This window comes from Elaeis guineensis, unplaced genomic scaffold (assembly GCF_000442705.2).
Source record: "Elaeis guineensis isolate ETL-2024a unplaced genomic scaffold, EG11 Super_Scaffold_31900, whole genome shotgun sequence".
Taxonomy (NCBI): Eukaryota; Viridiplantae; Streptophyta; class Magnoliopsida; order Arecales; family Arecaceae; genus Elaeis; species Elaeis guineensis.
The window spans coordinates 2,660,358-2,675,471 of NW_027332420.1; the positions used below are offsets into that span (position 1 = coordinate 2,660,358).

At 36.4% G+C, this 15,114-nt stretch overlaps 1 protein-coding gene across 2 annotated transcripts; it reads right to left on the reverse strand.

The window, feature by feature from the left end:
* Positions 1 to 8,575: 8,575 nt before the first annotated feature.
* Positions 8,576 to 15,043, reverse strand: LOC105033394 (cysteine synthase). Of its 2 annotated transcripts, none has more exons than XM_010908163.3 (11): positions 14,945 to 15,043; positions 14,512 to 14,565; positions 14,302 to 14,411; positions 14,157 to 14,214; positions 13,486 to 13,749; positions 13,268 to 13,405; positions 13,061 to 13,112; positions 10,541 to 10,620; positions 10,252 to 10,311; positions 9,995 to 10,075; positions 8,576 to 8,960 (listed from the first exon to the last, which is right to left on the reverse strand). In XM_010908163.3, exons 2-11 carry the CDS (start codon positions 14,551 to 14,553, stop codon positions 8,868 to 8,870), a joined length of 978 nt encoding a protein of 325 aa, XP_010906465.1. In that variant the 5' UTR covers positions 14,554 to 14,565; positions 14,945 to 15,043; the 3' UTR covers positions 8,576 to 8,867. The 2 variants fall into 2 exon arrangements, with proteins under 2 accessions (XP_010906465.1, XP_029117130.1); XM_029261297.2 differs by lacking the exon at positions 14,945 to 15,043 and adding an exon at positions 14,784 to 14,870.
* Positions 15,044 to 15,114: the final 71 nt, after the last annotated feature.

A 15,114-nucleotide genomic window follows, 5' to 3' on the forward strand; every position in this document is an offset into this window, starting at 1 on the left:
GAACAGAAAGGGTGAGTCTGATAGAATCAAGTACGTTCAGTGCTCTGGAAATAGATTGAAGTAGAGCAGTGAACTGAGTGGTAGCATGCTCACTCGATCCTCGGATCTCTTTCCTCAGTAACTCATATCCTCCCTCTAGTGCTCCTCTGAGCCTTCCAGCCTCTGCAGTGAGGTCTGTGACCTCAATAGTAGACTCCTGTGGCTTGGGATGGGCCAAAGCAAGGACTTGCCCCTACAAGTCAAGAACTCTGCCAGTCAGTAGATCATGCCTACCACTCCTAGGAAAGAATAGCTTTGTTACAATCTGATGCAGGACCCTCATCTCAATGGACAGAATCTTTGCTTCCAATTTGTTTAAACTTCCTAAATAAGTTTCTCCTAAAATAATTCTGATCCCCTCTTCTTTAATTGGGAGTTCCATATATGAGTATCCTTCACTTGGCAACTGAAGTATTTCTCCCAATATCCTAGAATCCAAGCAGATATCAATTCCCTTGACTGTTGAAGTCACTGACCCATTTCCATAATATAGATTCTGGTAGAATTCTCTAACTAGGTCAACATAGGTGACTTTCTTAAGGGAGCAGTAGGGTTCCCATCCTTGGTTTTTAATTTTACTTGCAAAAGTAAAGCCTTCTTTCTCAAAGAACTGAAAATCTATATTCTTCCCGGTTTCTACTTTTCTATCAGAAAGAGGATTCACACTGGGGCTCATGGAGGATTGAGAGGGACCTTGAGCAGGTATTGAAACTGGAGTGGGAGCACTGGAAGACTGACCAGCTTGCCTTTTCTTTCTGACAATTTCTTCAGGCTCACGGATTGACTTTCTTCTTTGGGGAAGCTTCATCTTTGGAGCCATATCCACTATAGTAGCAGACAAGGAGACTTGAATTGAGTGGAGGAGGGATCACAAGAGAGTGAAGAAGGATTTTGGTGGAGAGAAGAAGTGGATTTTGGAAGTTCGGTAAAGTGCTAGGGCACGTTCCAACCGTGCCAAGCAATGCGAGAAAGCACAGAAAATCCTTTTCAAGGTGGCAATTTTTGGTGGAGAGGAGGAGGGAGAATTGCTTCGAAATTGATCCTTGGATTTGGAACAAAAAAGAGTTGGAGAAGACGACTTTTGGAAGGAGGACGATGAGAAGATGAGTCATCTCACGAACAGGGATTCAGTATAAAAACAATGAACCCGATGGAAGTTGGTGGGATTTACAAGTTTGCCATTGAGTCGACTCATGGGGGTCGACTCATGAAGTTCAGAAATTCAGAAAAAATACGAATAAATTTCAGAAAAATTCAAAATTTTGGGAGAAAGAATTTTGCTCAATGATAAGTTTTTAGAAAGATAAATTTGAGCTTTTGGGACCAGGGTAGATGTTGGAAATTGAGCTCTAATCAATTCTTGGAAATTGAGAGAGAATTTAGGCATATGGATCTAGAATTCCTAGATTTCTCCTAATTTCACAGAATCTATCCTCACTAAGGGCCTTTGTAAAGATATCAGCTAATTGATTTTCAGTGCAAACATATTCAAAAATTACATTTTTGTTTTGAACATGTTCTCTTATGAAATGATGTCTTATTTCAATATGTTTGGATCTTGAGTGTTGAATTGGATTTTTAGATAGATTTATGGCACTTGTGTTGTCACATCTTATTGGTGTTTCATTAAGTTTGATTCCAAAGTCTTTGAGTTGTTGCTTAATCCACAAGATTTGAGCACAACAACTTTCGACTGCAATGTATTCGGCCTCAGCCGTAGACAGTGCCACCGAATTTTGTTTCTTGCTAAACCATGAGATTAGGTTAACTCCAAGAAATTGGCAAGTTCCACTTGTGCTTTTTCTATCTAATTTACATCCAGCAAAATCAGCATCTGAATATCCTAATAAATTAATTTGTGAGTCCTTAGAGTACCATAACCTTAGAGCTTGTGTACCATTTAAGTATCTAAGGATTTTTTTAACAGCATTCAAATGAGATTCTTTAGGATTAGATTGATATCTAGCACATAACAAACACTAAACATGATATCAGGCCTACTTGCAGTTAAGTATAATAATGAGCCAATCATACCTCTATAGTATTTTAAGTCTACACATTTACCTTCATCATCCTTGTCAAGCTTACATGAGGGACTCATTGGTGTGCCAATTGGTTTGCAGTTCTCCATTCCAAATCTTTTGAGTAGTTCCTTGGTGTACTTGCTATGGGTGATGGAGATTCCCTCTTTTGATTGTTTGATTTGGAGTCCGAGGAAGAAGGTGAGTTCTCCCATCATGCTCATCTCGAACTCACCCTGCATAAGCTTAGCAAAGTCTTGACAAAGGGATTCATTAGTAGACCCAAAAATTATGTCATCAACATAAATTTATATAATTAGCATATTATTTTGATTTCTTTTAATAAATAGAGTTGTATCTACATTATCTCTTGTAAAACCATTATTTAGTAGAAATTTGCTTAGCCTTTCATACCATGCTCTAGGTGCTTGTTTTAATCCATATAAGGCTTTATTTAATCTAAAGACATGATTAGGAAAAGCATGATTTTCAAATTCAGGGGGTTGTTCTACATATACTTCTTCAGAGATATATCCATTTAAAAATGCACTTTTAACATCCATTTGAAATAATCTGAATTTCATAAAGCAAGCATATGCAAGTAGAAGTCTAATAGCTTCTAATCTAGCAACAGGTGCAAAGGTTTCATCAAAATCAATTCCTTCTTCTTGATTATATCCCTTAGCAACCAGTCTTGCTTTATTTCTAATTACATTTCCATGCTCATCTAGTTTGTTTCTAAAGACCCATCTTGTGCCAATTATTGAATAATATTTAGGTCTTGATACTAAGGTCCACACATTATTTCTTTGAAATTGATTAAGTTCCTCTTGCATAGCATTGATCCAATTATGATCATTTTCAGCTTCTTCAAAAGTTTTAGGTTCAAGATGAGATACAAAAGCACAATGATTTACTACATCTCTAAGTGAAGAACGGGTTTTTACCCCATGCATAGGGTCACCAATAATTAACTCCTTAGGATGGTTGTGAACATACCTCCATTCCTTGGGTAGGTCATTTGTACCTTGAGGTTGTTTTTGAATTTCTTCACCTCTTTCATTTTGTTCGTCTTCTTGATCCTTGTCTTTTGGAGTTGCTGAATCTTTCAGAGTGATCTTCTTCATACCTTCTATTAGTGGATCTGCATCATCAACACCCTCATTCTTCCTTGAAGGAAGATCGTTAGATTCATCAAAAACAACATGTATGGACTCCTCAACTATTAAAGTTCTTTTGTTGAAAACTCTAAATGCTTTACTAGTGGACGAGTAACCTAGAAAGATTGCTTCATCTGATTTTGCATCAAATTTACCAAGTTTTTCTTTGCCATTATTTAATACAAAACATCGGCAACCAAAAATATGAAAATATGCAATATTTGGTTTTCTTCCTTTCCAAAGTTCATAGGGGGTTTTCTTTAAAAATTATCTAATTAAAGCACGATTTAAAATGTAACGTGCTGTGTTAATTGCTTCCGCCCAAAAATATCTTGGAAGGTTGCTTTCACAAAGCATGGTACGGGCCATTTCTTCTAAGGTTCTGTTTTTCCTTTCAACTATCCCATTTTGTTGGGGTGTCCTAGGAGCAGAGAAGTTATGGCCAATTCCATTTTCATCACAAAAATTTTTAAAATTTTGATTTTCAAATTCAGTTCCATGGTCACTTCTAATATTTTGAATTGAAAACCCTTTTTCATTAGAGACTTTTCGATAAAATTTAGTGAAAATATGAAAAATTTCATTTTTGTGAGCCAAAAAGAAAACCCAAGTAAAACGAGAGTAATCGTCTATAATTACAAAGCCATATCGTTTTCCTCCTAGACTGATTGTTCTTGTTGGTCCAAATAAGTCCATATGTAAGAGCTCTAATGGTCTAGAAGTTGAAACAGTGTTTTTGGATTTAAATGATACTCTAGTTTGTTTACCTAATTGGCATGCATCACAAATTCTATCCTTTTCAAAATTCAGTTTTGGCAAACTGAGAACTAAATCTTTCTTAATTAATTTTGAAAGAGAATGCATGCTGATATGTGCAAGTCTACGATGCCACAGCCAACTAGTCTCATTGATTTTAGCATTCAAGGATACTAGGCATTGCATGTCTAATTTGGCTAAGTCATTCAAATCTATCATATAAACATTGCCATGCCTATGTCCTATAAATTTAATGCCATCGTTAATAGGACTAGTCACAATGCAAACAGATGATTCAAAAACTACTTTATACCCTTTATCACTGAATTGACTAATGCTAAGTAAGTTATGTTTTAAACCTTTAACTAGTAAAACATTCTCAATGTATTTGGAGGGAGTGATACCAATGTTACCTATCCCGATGATCTTTCCTTTGCCATTATCTCCAAAGGTGACCATCCCTCCATCCTTAGCATCAAGCGTGATGAATTGTGATTCATCACCAGTCATGTGTCTCGAGCATCCGCTGTTAAGATACCATTTCCTGTTTCCTTCTTGGGATGCTAGACACACCTGCAAGCAAAGGTCAAGTTTCTGTCTTAGGTACCCAAGCTTTCTTGGGTCTTTTCAGGTTAGTCAGAATGGTTCCTTTTGGAACCCATATTTTCTTTGTATTTGCATATTTGTTAATAAGACATGTGTATGATTTATGTCCTATCCTACCACAGTTGAAACAAGTAATATTTGTAGACTTGTTACTTGAATAATTTACATAGATATCCTTCAGAAATTTTGTTTCTTCAGAGGTTTATAGCCAAGTCCAGCCTTATCATATATAGCTTTCTGATTATCAAGAATCATATTTAGTTTGTTTGAACTTAAGGTGAACTTATCTACTATAGATTTCAGCTTGTTAATCTCATCCTTTAAGTTTTAATTTTCTTGAATCAAGGTGAATTTTTCAATTGACAGGTTTTCAATTTGTTTCACTAAGGACTGATTTTCCAATTTCAGTTCTTTATTTTTCTTTCCTAGTTTCTTTAATTCATCAATTGAATCATGGAATGCTTCATGCAATTCTTCAAATGTGAATTCACTAGTGGATTCAGAAGTTACCTCATTTTCATGTGCCATCAGGCACAGGTTGGCTTGTTCTGTTGAGGTTTCCTCATCGGAGCTTGAGTCATCACTCGCACTCCAAGTCGCCATCATTGCCTTCTTTTTGAACTTTGTGGGACCTTTCTTCAGTTGTGGACATTCGGATCTGAAATGTCCCGGCTTCTTGCACTCGTAGCATATAAGGGGTTGATCTTTCTCTTTCTCTTTACTTTGTTCTCCTTTTGTGAATGACTTCTTTCTCATCCCCTGTTTCTTTTTTCTTAGGAACTTCTTGAATCTCCGGATGATGAGTGCCATTTCTTCATCCTGTTCTTCATCTTCAGTGTCATCCGTTTCATAATCAGGCGAAGTTGTGGATTTGAGGGCAATGGTTCTTTTATTTTTGACTTCATCCTCTTGATGTTGCTTCATGCTAAGTTCATGAGTCATCAAGGATCCAAGAAGTTCTTCTAGAGGTAGAGTGTTCAAGTCATTTGCTTCTTGGATGGCAGTCACCTTGGCTTCCCAAGTTCTTGACAGTGACCTGAGAATCTTCCTTACAAGTTCACTGTTAGTATAAGATTTGCCAAGACTCTTCAAACCATTAATTATATCAGTAAAATGAGTAAACATAGCAGTTATGGACTCATCATGCTCCATCTTAAACAATTCATATTTATGTACAAGCATGTTTATTTTAGACTCTTTTACTTGATTTGTTCCCTCATGGGTTACTTCTAACCTATCCCATATTTCTTTAGCAGATGCACAAGTAGAAATGCGATTGAATTCACTTGCATCCAGTGCACAATAAAGAACATTCATGGCTTTGGCATTTAATTGTGCCAATTTCTTGTCAACCTCATCCCATTCTTTCTCGGGTTTGGTTGACTCCTCACCATCTATAATCTTGGTGGGTGTGTGAGGACCGTTCACTATGATACTCCACATATCATAGTCGAGTGCTTGTATGAAAATCTTCATCCGAGCTTTCCAATAGGCGTAATTAGACCCATTGAAAAGTGGAGGTCGGTTTGTTGATTGCCCCTCGGCTAGAGAAGTACCAACATGGGTTGCCATAGATCTTTGGCTCTTTGATTGTTAGATCAAAGAAGGGCTAGAGCACCGGGCTCTGATACCACTTGTTGCCCAGCTATGCAACCCAAGAGGGGGGGTGAATTGGGTTTCTAAAAATTTTAGAAATGATTAATTACTTATGATGGACAAGACAAAGATTTTAATTCAATATTAATTACCTCAAGCAGGAATGCAAGAATATAATAAAGAAATAAAGTGAAGCGAAAAAGCACACCACAAACACAAGGATTTATAGTGGTTCGGTGCCAACCCTGCACCTACATCCACTCCCCAAGCTCCTACTTGGGAATTTCAATCTACTATACTTGTATTCAACCTGAATACAAAACGTCGAAAACTCCGACACTAGCTATCCCAAGCTAGATCACTTGTTTCCCGGGTACAAGTAAACCCAAAACACTCCGATTTCAGGTTCGGATCAACCTTTCCTTGTTTTGGAAATCCTCCAAAAACAAGAACAATTACTTACAAGAGTAAGATAATTTAGAGTACAAATTAATACAATAACAGCTCCTTTAAATGAGCGAATATAACAATAAAAACTTTACTCAAATGAAGAACCCCTTTTCGGATTTTCTCAAAGTGGATGAACGCTTGAACGAATGCTTGAGAAGAGGTTGATTGTTGATTGAAGATCTCTTGAAAGCTTTGGAAGATCTCTAGATCAAGGTTGAACAATAGGCTTGAAAGATCCTCTCTTTGAAAGCTCTTGAATCTCTTTTACAATCTCTCGTGTGGATTTTGGATCCTCTTTTCTTTTTCTCTCAAATTATCTCGTGGATCCTTACAATGAATTTTTATCTCTCTTTTGATCTGCCGATTGATCTTCTTATTTTCTCTCCAATTTGATCTGCTATTTAATCTGCAATTTCTTTCACCATTTCAAGCATTTTATAGCATTAAAAGCAAGAGAAAACATTTTAGGCAGATAAAGAGCCGTTAGAGCAATTTTATGAAGCATAAAAGGCAATTAAAACGGGCAAAAAAATAGCCGTTGCTGACATTTTCCGTCGCAGGGGTCGACTCATGAGTCGACTCATGCTACAGGAGTCGACTCATGAGTCGACTTCTGTTGCATTAGCCAGAAAATGAGTTTCTGCAACTTTTGGCCTAAAACTGCAGGGGTCGACTCATGGGGGTCGACTCATGCCTGGGGGTCGACTCATGAGGGTCGACTCACAGGGTGTGCCAATCAGCTCATTGTGCCATGAGTTGACTCACGGGTTGACTCATGATTTTCAAACATGCATAACTTTCAAAATACAAGTCCAAAATCAATGAAATTTTCACCATTGGATCACAAATCTTTTGTTCTACCAAATGATACTATCAAATCAGGATTTTAGTGAAATTACGATTTTGCCCTTGAAGAGCATAAGGACTTTTTCATTTTAAAATTATTTGTATCCCTTCAATCTGCTTTGTAATCATCAAAATCAATTTAGGAGCAACAAAGTGTACACCCTTATAATTTTTAAATATTTCTCAGTTCATTTCAATATTTTCCTAAATGAGTATTTTTAATAATTTTGCATGAAAAGGCATGCATCTTGTCAATACCGATTCTTTATCAAAATATTAGGTCAAAACAATTTGTATGCATAGCAGATGAAACTATGAAATAGTCTATGTATCAGCAAAATGCCGACCACATTTATGTTTTAAAACTAATGCTCATGCCACATGACTAGTTTATCAAAATGCCCTTAAAGTGGATGAAGTGACATACAAGGTCAAAGAATTTACTTAAACATGTGACTATTTTAAGAGAGTAATTAATCGATGGTTGTAATCAAAAGAACACAAAGTAGGCATAATATTGTCATTTGCTATGTATGGGAAAATTAGTGATAATTTATGTCTAGATATGTATCAGATAAATTAAATATCCAGGGATATCAAAGGGGGTAAAAACAAGCAAGAAGATTTGAACGAAAGGTCAATATTTAAGGAATCCGTTGCATGTTCAACATCCTACTATTGTTGATGGGATAAATTTGTTGGATTTTGTCGAAATATTAAATCATATTTTTAATTTAAAAGAAGCATTAAAAAAAATCACTATTAATATTCATGGTTGTAATCAAAAGAATGCGGTAGAGGCATAATGCTGTCATTTGCTATCTATGGATAAATTAGTGATAATTTATGCGTGGTTACGTATCAGATAAATTAAATATCCAGAGGTGTCAATGGGGGGGAAAATAAGCAAGAAGATTTGAATGAAAAGTCAATATATAAGGAATCCTTTGCATATTCAAGATCCTACTATTGCTGATGGGATAAATTTGTTGGATTTTGTCAAAGATATTAATTCATATTTTTAATTTAAAAGAAGAATTAAAAGTTCACCATTATTCAGATTCCCATCATTTATTAAAAATTCATCAAGATCATTGCACATTGGCAAACCATAGTTAGTACTGATGGATTTTATTCATAAATTTATGCCCTCCTTGTGCCCTTACAGTTGAAATAATCTAGCGAATTAACCAAGGCGGGTAAAGCCGGTGCCTTGTGCTGTACCAACAAAGTCAAAGAATACGGTAATTCCTTCATTTCAATGTCTGAGACTCGGTCTTGAATTCGTCCACTCATGCTTCTATTTTGGCACAACCACCCATGCAAGAACCTACCGTAAAAATCACTCTCATAAAATTATTGAGACGGACATTCTGACAGCAAAAAACCACCCTCAGGGTTCAAAAACCATGCTCTCAGCTTCTTTCTTTATTGATTGGAAGAGGGGTGTCGAAAGATAACGCTCACCAAAGCTTGGGAAAACAACCTGCACTCATAAAGAGAATACTGATTAGTAGCTGGCTTGTTCTTCTTCTTCTTATTCTTTTTTTTAATCATTTGCCGGATTTAACATGGATCATATACTAAGAAATTACAAAGTCATGTTAGAAAGGGTGAGCAGCAGAACCACAATCTTATGTTCTTTGATTATCGTGTGATCAGGAAATTGCATTGGCAAGCGCAGCAATTGGTGGATCCAACAGTTGCAGATACAAGCTTCCAGATGAACCATAGAAGCATTTGGAAGAAAATGGTGATCAGTTTATACAACACCCAGGCTGCACTTAATGTATCACATTCTTGGCCCTATGAATCTCGTGCATACAGTGCACAAGAAGATAGCAGAACTACTGCTTGTAAATTTTTTATAAACTTATAAATCTAAATGATACAGACTTTCTAGATAAATGTCGAAGGTAAATACTTCAACCTATGCAACCAATGCCAAGCTCTAAAGATCCATACATGCATGCCTGTGATGAACCATGGACATTATCAACAAGTAAGTTGATGGGTGATTCAAATCTATGAGGACTATAAAACTACAAAAGTAGACAAGTAATGGTGTTGCTACTGGAAACAGTTAATGGAAATCAAACATGTAACGAATGAACAGGTTATGTGACACCACCAATTCAATCACCTCAACATCAGCAAGATTTAAACAAGTGTCGTTCTAAATACAAGGAGGTGATGAAAATATTGCATAATACATGGCTACCTTTAAATGATTTGGGTGTTCTAAACTGCTCACCTGAGCAGGACAATGGTGTCAAGCTTTCAAGCAGCATTTCGTGTGCCTAAACTCCTAAAATTTTACTCATATTTTCTAAGAAAGACAATGGTGATGCTGGCTCCTAAATATATTTTGCTTAATAGTCAGTGAGAACAGAACCAATATTCCATGCTATAATAACAAATTTATTTGCTTAACTGTTAAGGTACTACCAAGAAATTCTCAAGGAATACTGATAGGATTAGGAAAAGAAAACAGAAGAAATCAGAAAGTCAAGAGCTTACAACTATGAGTTTCCCCTCATTTTCTGGTCTCTGTGCAATCTTAATGGCAGCAGCTGTAGCAGCTCCAGATGATATTCCAACCTGCAGTGAGTATGCCTCTTATTGTAAGCAGCAGAAGAATCAATAGGGGGTTAAATACATGAAAAGCATAGATTGCAGAACCCTCACTGTGGCTGAATGAGAGGACTGAAAAGAGAAACAGGGATAATATAAACCATAACATAGACATTAAACTATAATAGTATTGACGAACTTACCAACAAAGCTTCTTTCAAGGCTAGAAGCTTTGCTGTTTCAATAGCTTCATCACTTGAGACCTGGGAAATCACACCATCACAGAAAAAACTAAGATGATTCATGCTAAAAATTTGAGAATAACAAGAAATAGTTGATAAACGACACCATCTATCACTTCACAAAGAAAATTACAAGACGAAACCAAAATTATAACTAGTTACCAAAATGCTAACCAGCCTATCAAGTATCGAAAAAATACAATGTCTAAAAGTTCAATCAACTCAAAGCTAAGTGGTCTTTAAGGCTCACTTGGACAACTTCATCAATGAGATTGACATCCAAAACACCAGGAATAAAGCCAGCTCCTATACCCTGGATCTTATGCGGACCTGGCCATTTAAAAAGAAGAGTAGCAGAAATTTTGTCAGATGCACCTCAAAAACAAGAAAACATTAACTTAAAATGGCTTAGAATTTATGAGAATCATGCTTTTTAAACATTATATGTGTATGTTTCTGTTATTTATACCTCTTCAAACAGAAGATAATTGCATGTATTCTCATGACAGAGGAAATGAATATGGGAACATTACAAGCATAAGAACAGCAAGTAAGAGAAGCAAGTTCACCAACAAATGGTCTACTATGTTAATATATAAAAGCCAGAACAATTCAGGCCTCCTAATCATGCCAACTATGATGAATCACGATAGCACCAAAGCATGTAATCAGAAACATTCGATGCTACAACTTTTAGACCAACATAGGTCCCTATCAAGCAATCTCTCTCTTTTTGTGATAGAGGGATATATTATCTCAGCAAATCGAATCCATCAAGAAACTAGTTTCTGAATTGAGGTTGAAGGTTACTAATAAGCCCTACCGAGTCAGGTTTAGCCAAGAGTAGGGTTAAAAAGATTAAGACAAATAAAATAGGAAAAAAATATCTTTTGAACCCCTCAAGAATGCATGTGGGATAGATATGTGAATCATATATGCATCGAGACTTGGATACTTATCTATTTTTCCAGCTTTTACAGGTTGGTGGTTGATTTGGCTCTTCCAATAATGAGTTTAACCACCATAATATTGTTGAAAGTGATCTCTTTTTATAGAGATTGGTCAAGGATATAAATAGCGAAACAACTTTGCAAAATATCCTTTTAATTTCTTGCATCTGTCAACAAATAAGTTTGAAAAACACATATAGTAAAAGGCCCTAACAATTAACATATTCTAATATTTTCTTCTATACAATATTTAAAAAAACAAGTATGTAATTTAACTAAAATTACTTTTTTTACATGTCACAGTATCTTCTTTTTTTCCCTCTTTCCCTTCTCAGATACAACCCCTATTTCTCTCTAATTTTAAACAATATCTAGCACATTCCTTTTCATGAACCCATCCCAGATATCAAATAATTGCAAACCTTCCTTCCAAATAGAAGAAAACAAAGAGAAGAAGATAACCCCTCCTAAATCTTCCTCTTCCACATAAATGAAATAGTCTCCCCATTTGTTGTCCTCTTGCCTGCAACACCATCCTCTTTCCTTGGTGGCAATGTCCCCAAGTCTAAAGGTGGGATTTTCAATAACTGCTGCAAAAACATTCCACAACCCACCAGCAGCATCCTTATCATCCCCCCTGTTATTGATATCCGTATCTCCCTCTTGAGGAGTGTCATTTTTGCACTCCTCAACCGCCATAATAGAGAGAGTGGAGAGGAAGATGTGAGGAGTGAAGGAGATTAGGGGCTTCTGGCAAGGTTAAACATCTTTTCTTATTTTATATAACATAATTACAAGGTCAAAAATAAACTGCCTAACCTGCACAGTTCAAACAAACCATGCAGATCAGCATTAAGCAGTTAGACTCTTTATGCTTCAAAAGGTACAGGTTTTAATATGATTTAACAAGAAATGTCTAGATTGTCCCGGTTTAAAAGATAATTGATCCTAATGGCTAGACCTAGAGATAGTATATGATAAACCAATATAAAGAGAAACATCGGCGACAGTTCAAATATGCGGAACATGAAAATCTACTCTCTTTTTTGTCATTTTGCCTTGTGCACATTATTAGTTCCGGGAAGCTTCGTTACAGACGTTTTTGGTACATAAATATCAATAACCTTTCTTCTCTTTCTTCCCACTTTTTTTTTTTTTTTCCAACATTTGTTCAAGACTTCAAGAAAAAGATTTTAGAAAGAGGAATTCTTTGTGCACCGCAAATAGTGCAGAAATACGTACACCTTCCGCAGTGATTGGTTCACATTCAAGGTCAGGATGAAATTTTTTTTCGCTGTTCGGGAATCAATCACCATGGTGGTGTGCGCGGTTTTGCACTGCCCGTGGTGCACAAAAATTTTGTTTCTAAAATGTGGCAGAACTGATGGCACAAAAGGATGAGCATGAACTGTACAATGATCAATGACAACAAGATTTTGATTTTTTTTCTTAATTTATATAACATAGTTAAAGAACACTAGTATATAAGGCTCCCTCGTTGTGGGGACAAGGAAGGGTCAAATGCATGCAACCTTACCCCCATATGCAAGCTAGCTATTTCTAGGTTTCAAACCTATGATCTCTAGATCTCAAAGAGGTAAAAATAAAAATGGGGAATCTGCAAGTACTTCACCTATCATGTGGGTGCTTGCATCATCCAAGTTCCTCAATAAAAAATAAACTTACAATATCTCTATGCAAAATTTTGGAGAAAATACACATGCAAGCAACTGATCCAATATTTGCTTTATATGCTACAACAGAAATTAATGGAGCCAAAAATACAAAAGAAAACAAAAAACCAAGATGCACCAACTCACCAGGGTTTCCTCCAGATAAAACTGCACTTTCAACCGGTTCCACGCCGTATAGCTAAATCAAAGGAAAAGACATGCCATGCAACAAGGAAATTAGTAGATTTTAAAATTCTAGAACATAAAATGTGCCTTCCCAAAAATATACTTCATCGAGAGCTGCAATATGGAACTAGATGGTAACATAGATCACCGAAATGGTGATGAACTGACCTTGACATCAGGATTTTGCTCTTTAAGATATCTTCCTGATCCAGTAAGTGTACCCCCTGTACCAATACCAGATACAAGGGCATCAATTTTGCCCCCCGTTCCTTTCCAAATCTCCGGTCCGGTTGTCTCATAATGAATCTACAAGCACAAGGTAAAGTATATAGATGCCTTCTTTTGAAAGGTAAATTTTGTAAGACCATATCCATTCTCTACATTACCTTTGGGTTTGCAGGATTTTCAAACTGCTGAAGGATGTATGAATTGGGTGTCTTTGCAGCCAACTCTTCGGCCTTCTGAACAGCACCTTTCATGCCCAAAGTTGGATCCGTCAGGACCAATTCGGCACCAAAAGCATTGAGAACGATCCTTCTCTCAAGGCTCATGGAGGCTGGCATTGTAAGTATGAGCCTGTAACCTTTTGCAGCTGCCATGAAGGCCAATGCTATGCCAGTATTACCACTGGTTGGTTCAATCAGGACACTCTGCAAACATTGCACAACATAAGGAACACATCAGCCAAGTCAATCATTGCATTAATCTTTCTAGTTTCTGTTCTTGCAGTGACAGGAACCTATTTTCAGAACATAATTCTGCCATGCTCTGGATATATAGATTGATCATTTAAAACCAAATACATAGATAAACTAATAATTCTAAGCCACTGGTTAACAAACACTGCTTGAATAATCATATGAAGATTTCTGCATGATGGTCTCAAATAGGGTTTGTTTAGTATGGATACAGTTACATGATTTATGAGTCAACCAATAATGACCATTTAACTAGTGACTCCACAAAGATTTAATTTCACTCTAAATTGAAACCAGCTAAATTTTGCTTTTCTTGGTTCTGTTGAAGTTAAATAGAATAGTTTGATCGAACTGCCAACCTTGCCCGGTGAGATAAGTCCTTTCTCCTCTGCATCAGTAATCATGCTATATCCAATCCTGTCCACCGAAAATTTTACATGAGCATAAAAAAAATACCAAATCATCTGTACCAAAGGGAGGATATAAATGATGAACAGCAATTACCTATCTTTGACGCTGGAGCAGGGTTCCATCATCTCTAACTTAGCAGCAACACGAGCCACGCAACCGTTCGTAACATTGTTTAGGTACACCAACGGGGTTTTACCAATCAACTAGCGCATTAAACCAATAACCATTTGGTAAACTAAGTGCCTATAAATGCTAGGAAGAATGACTAGACGAATAAGAATCAACATGAATTAGAAAGCTTACTTCAGTGACGTCCTTGGCGATTGTAGGACCAACTTCACCCATCGTTCAGAGCAACTGCAACAGGGGCAAAATAGATACAAATTAAATACAACAAAGCCTCAACTCTTCTTGCAATCTAGAAATAAGAAGAAAGTGATTTGGTCATAAAAAAAAAAAAAATAAAAATGATAGCTTGTTGGAACACATAACACACGAAATCAAACCCATTCTTCTGTAAACTAACGGCATTATTTATATAGAAAAATCAGAACAACGTTATATGTTAAACTGACCGAAAAATCCGAACTTGAACAATAAAAATATTTTCCCCGATCGTCAAAAGATATACAAATTAACTAAACTTTAAACGGTCGAGATGTGACACTGGACTTTAACTTATTTCTTCAGTCAAGGAAAAAGACGCCAGAAAGAAAGAAAGAAGTCATGGGAATACCGAGAATCCAACAACCAGTAGCAGCAATGGGAGGAGGAGGTAAACGCAAAGAAAAAGGCGCGGCGCCTCGAAACCAAGACTGATTGGGCCTCACAAATAATATTATGCTTTATTTATAACGGAAGGAGAAGACAATCCTAAGACACGTAACCAAAAATGGCTCAGCACAG

Excerpts from the sequence above, each read along its gene's own strand:
- LOC105033394 (XM_010908163.3), bottom strand. The coding sequence starts at position 14,553 with ATGGGTGAAGTTGGTCCTACAATCGCCAAGGACGTCACTGAA. Across the intron at positions 13,406-13,485 it reads AAAATCCTGCAAACCCAAAG|ATTCATTATGAGACAACCGG; the intron begins GTAATGTAGAGA and ends TTGTGCTTGTAG. Across the intron at positions 13,113-13,267 it reads AGCAAAATCCTGATGTCAAG|CTATACGGCGTGGAACCGGT; the intron begins GTCAGTTCATCA and ends CCTTTGATTTAG.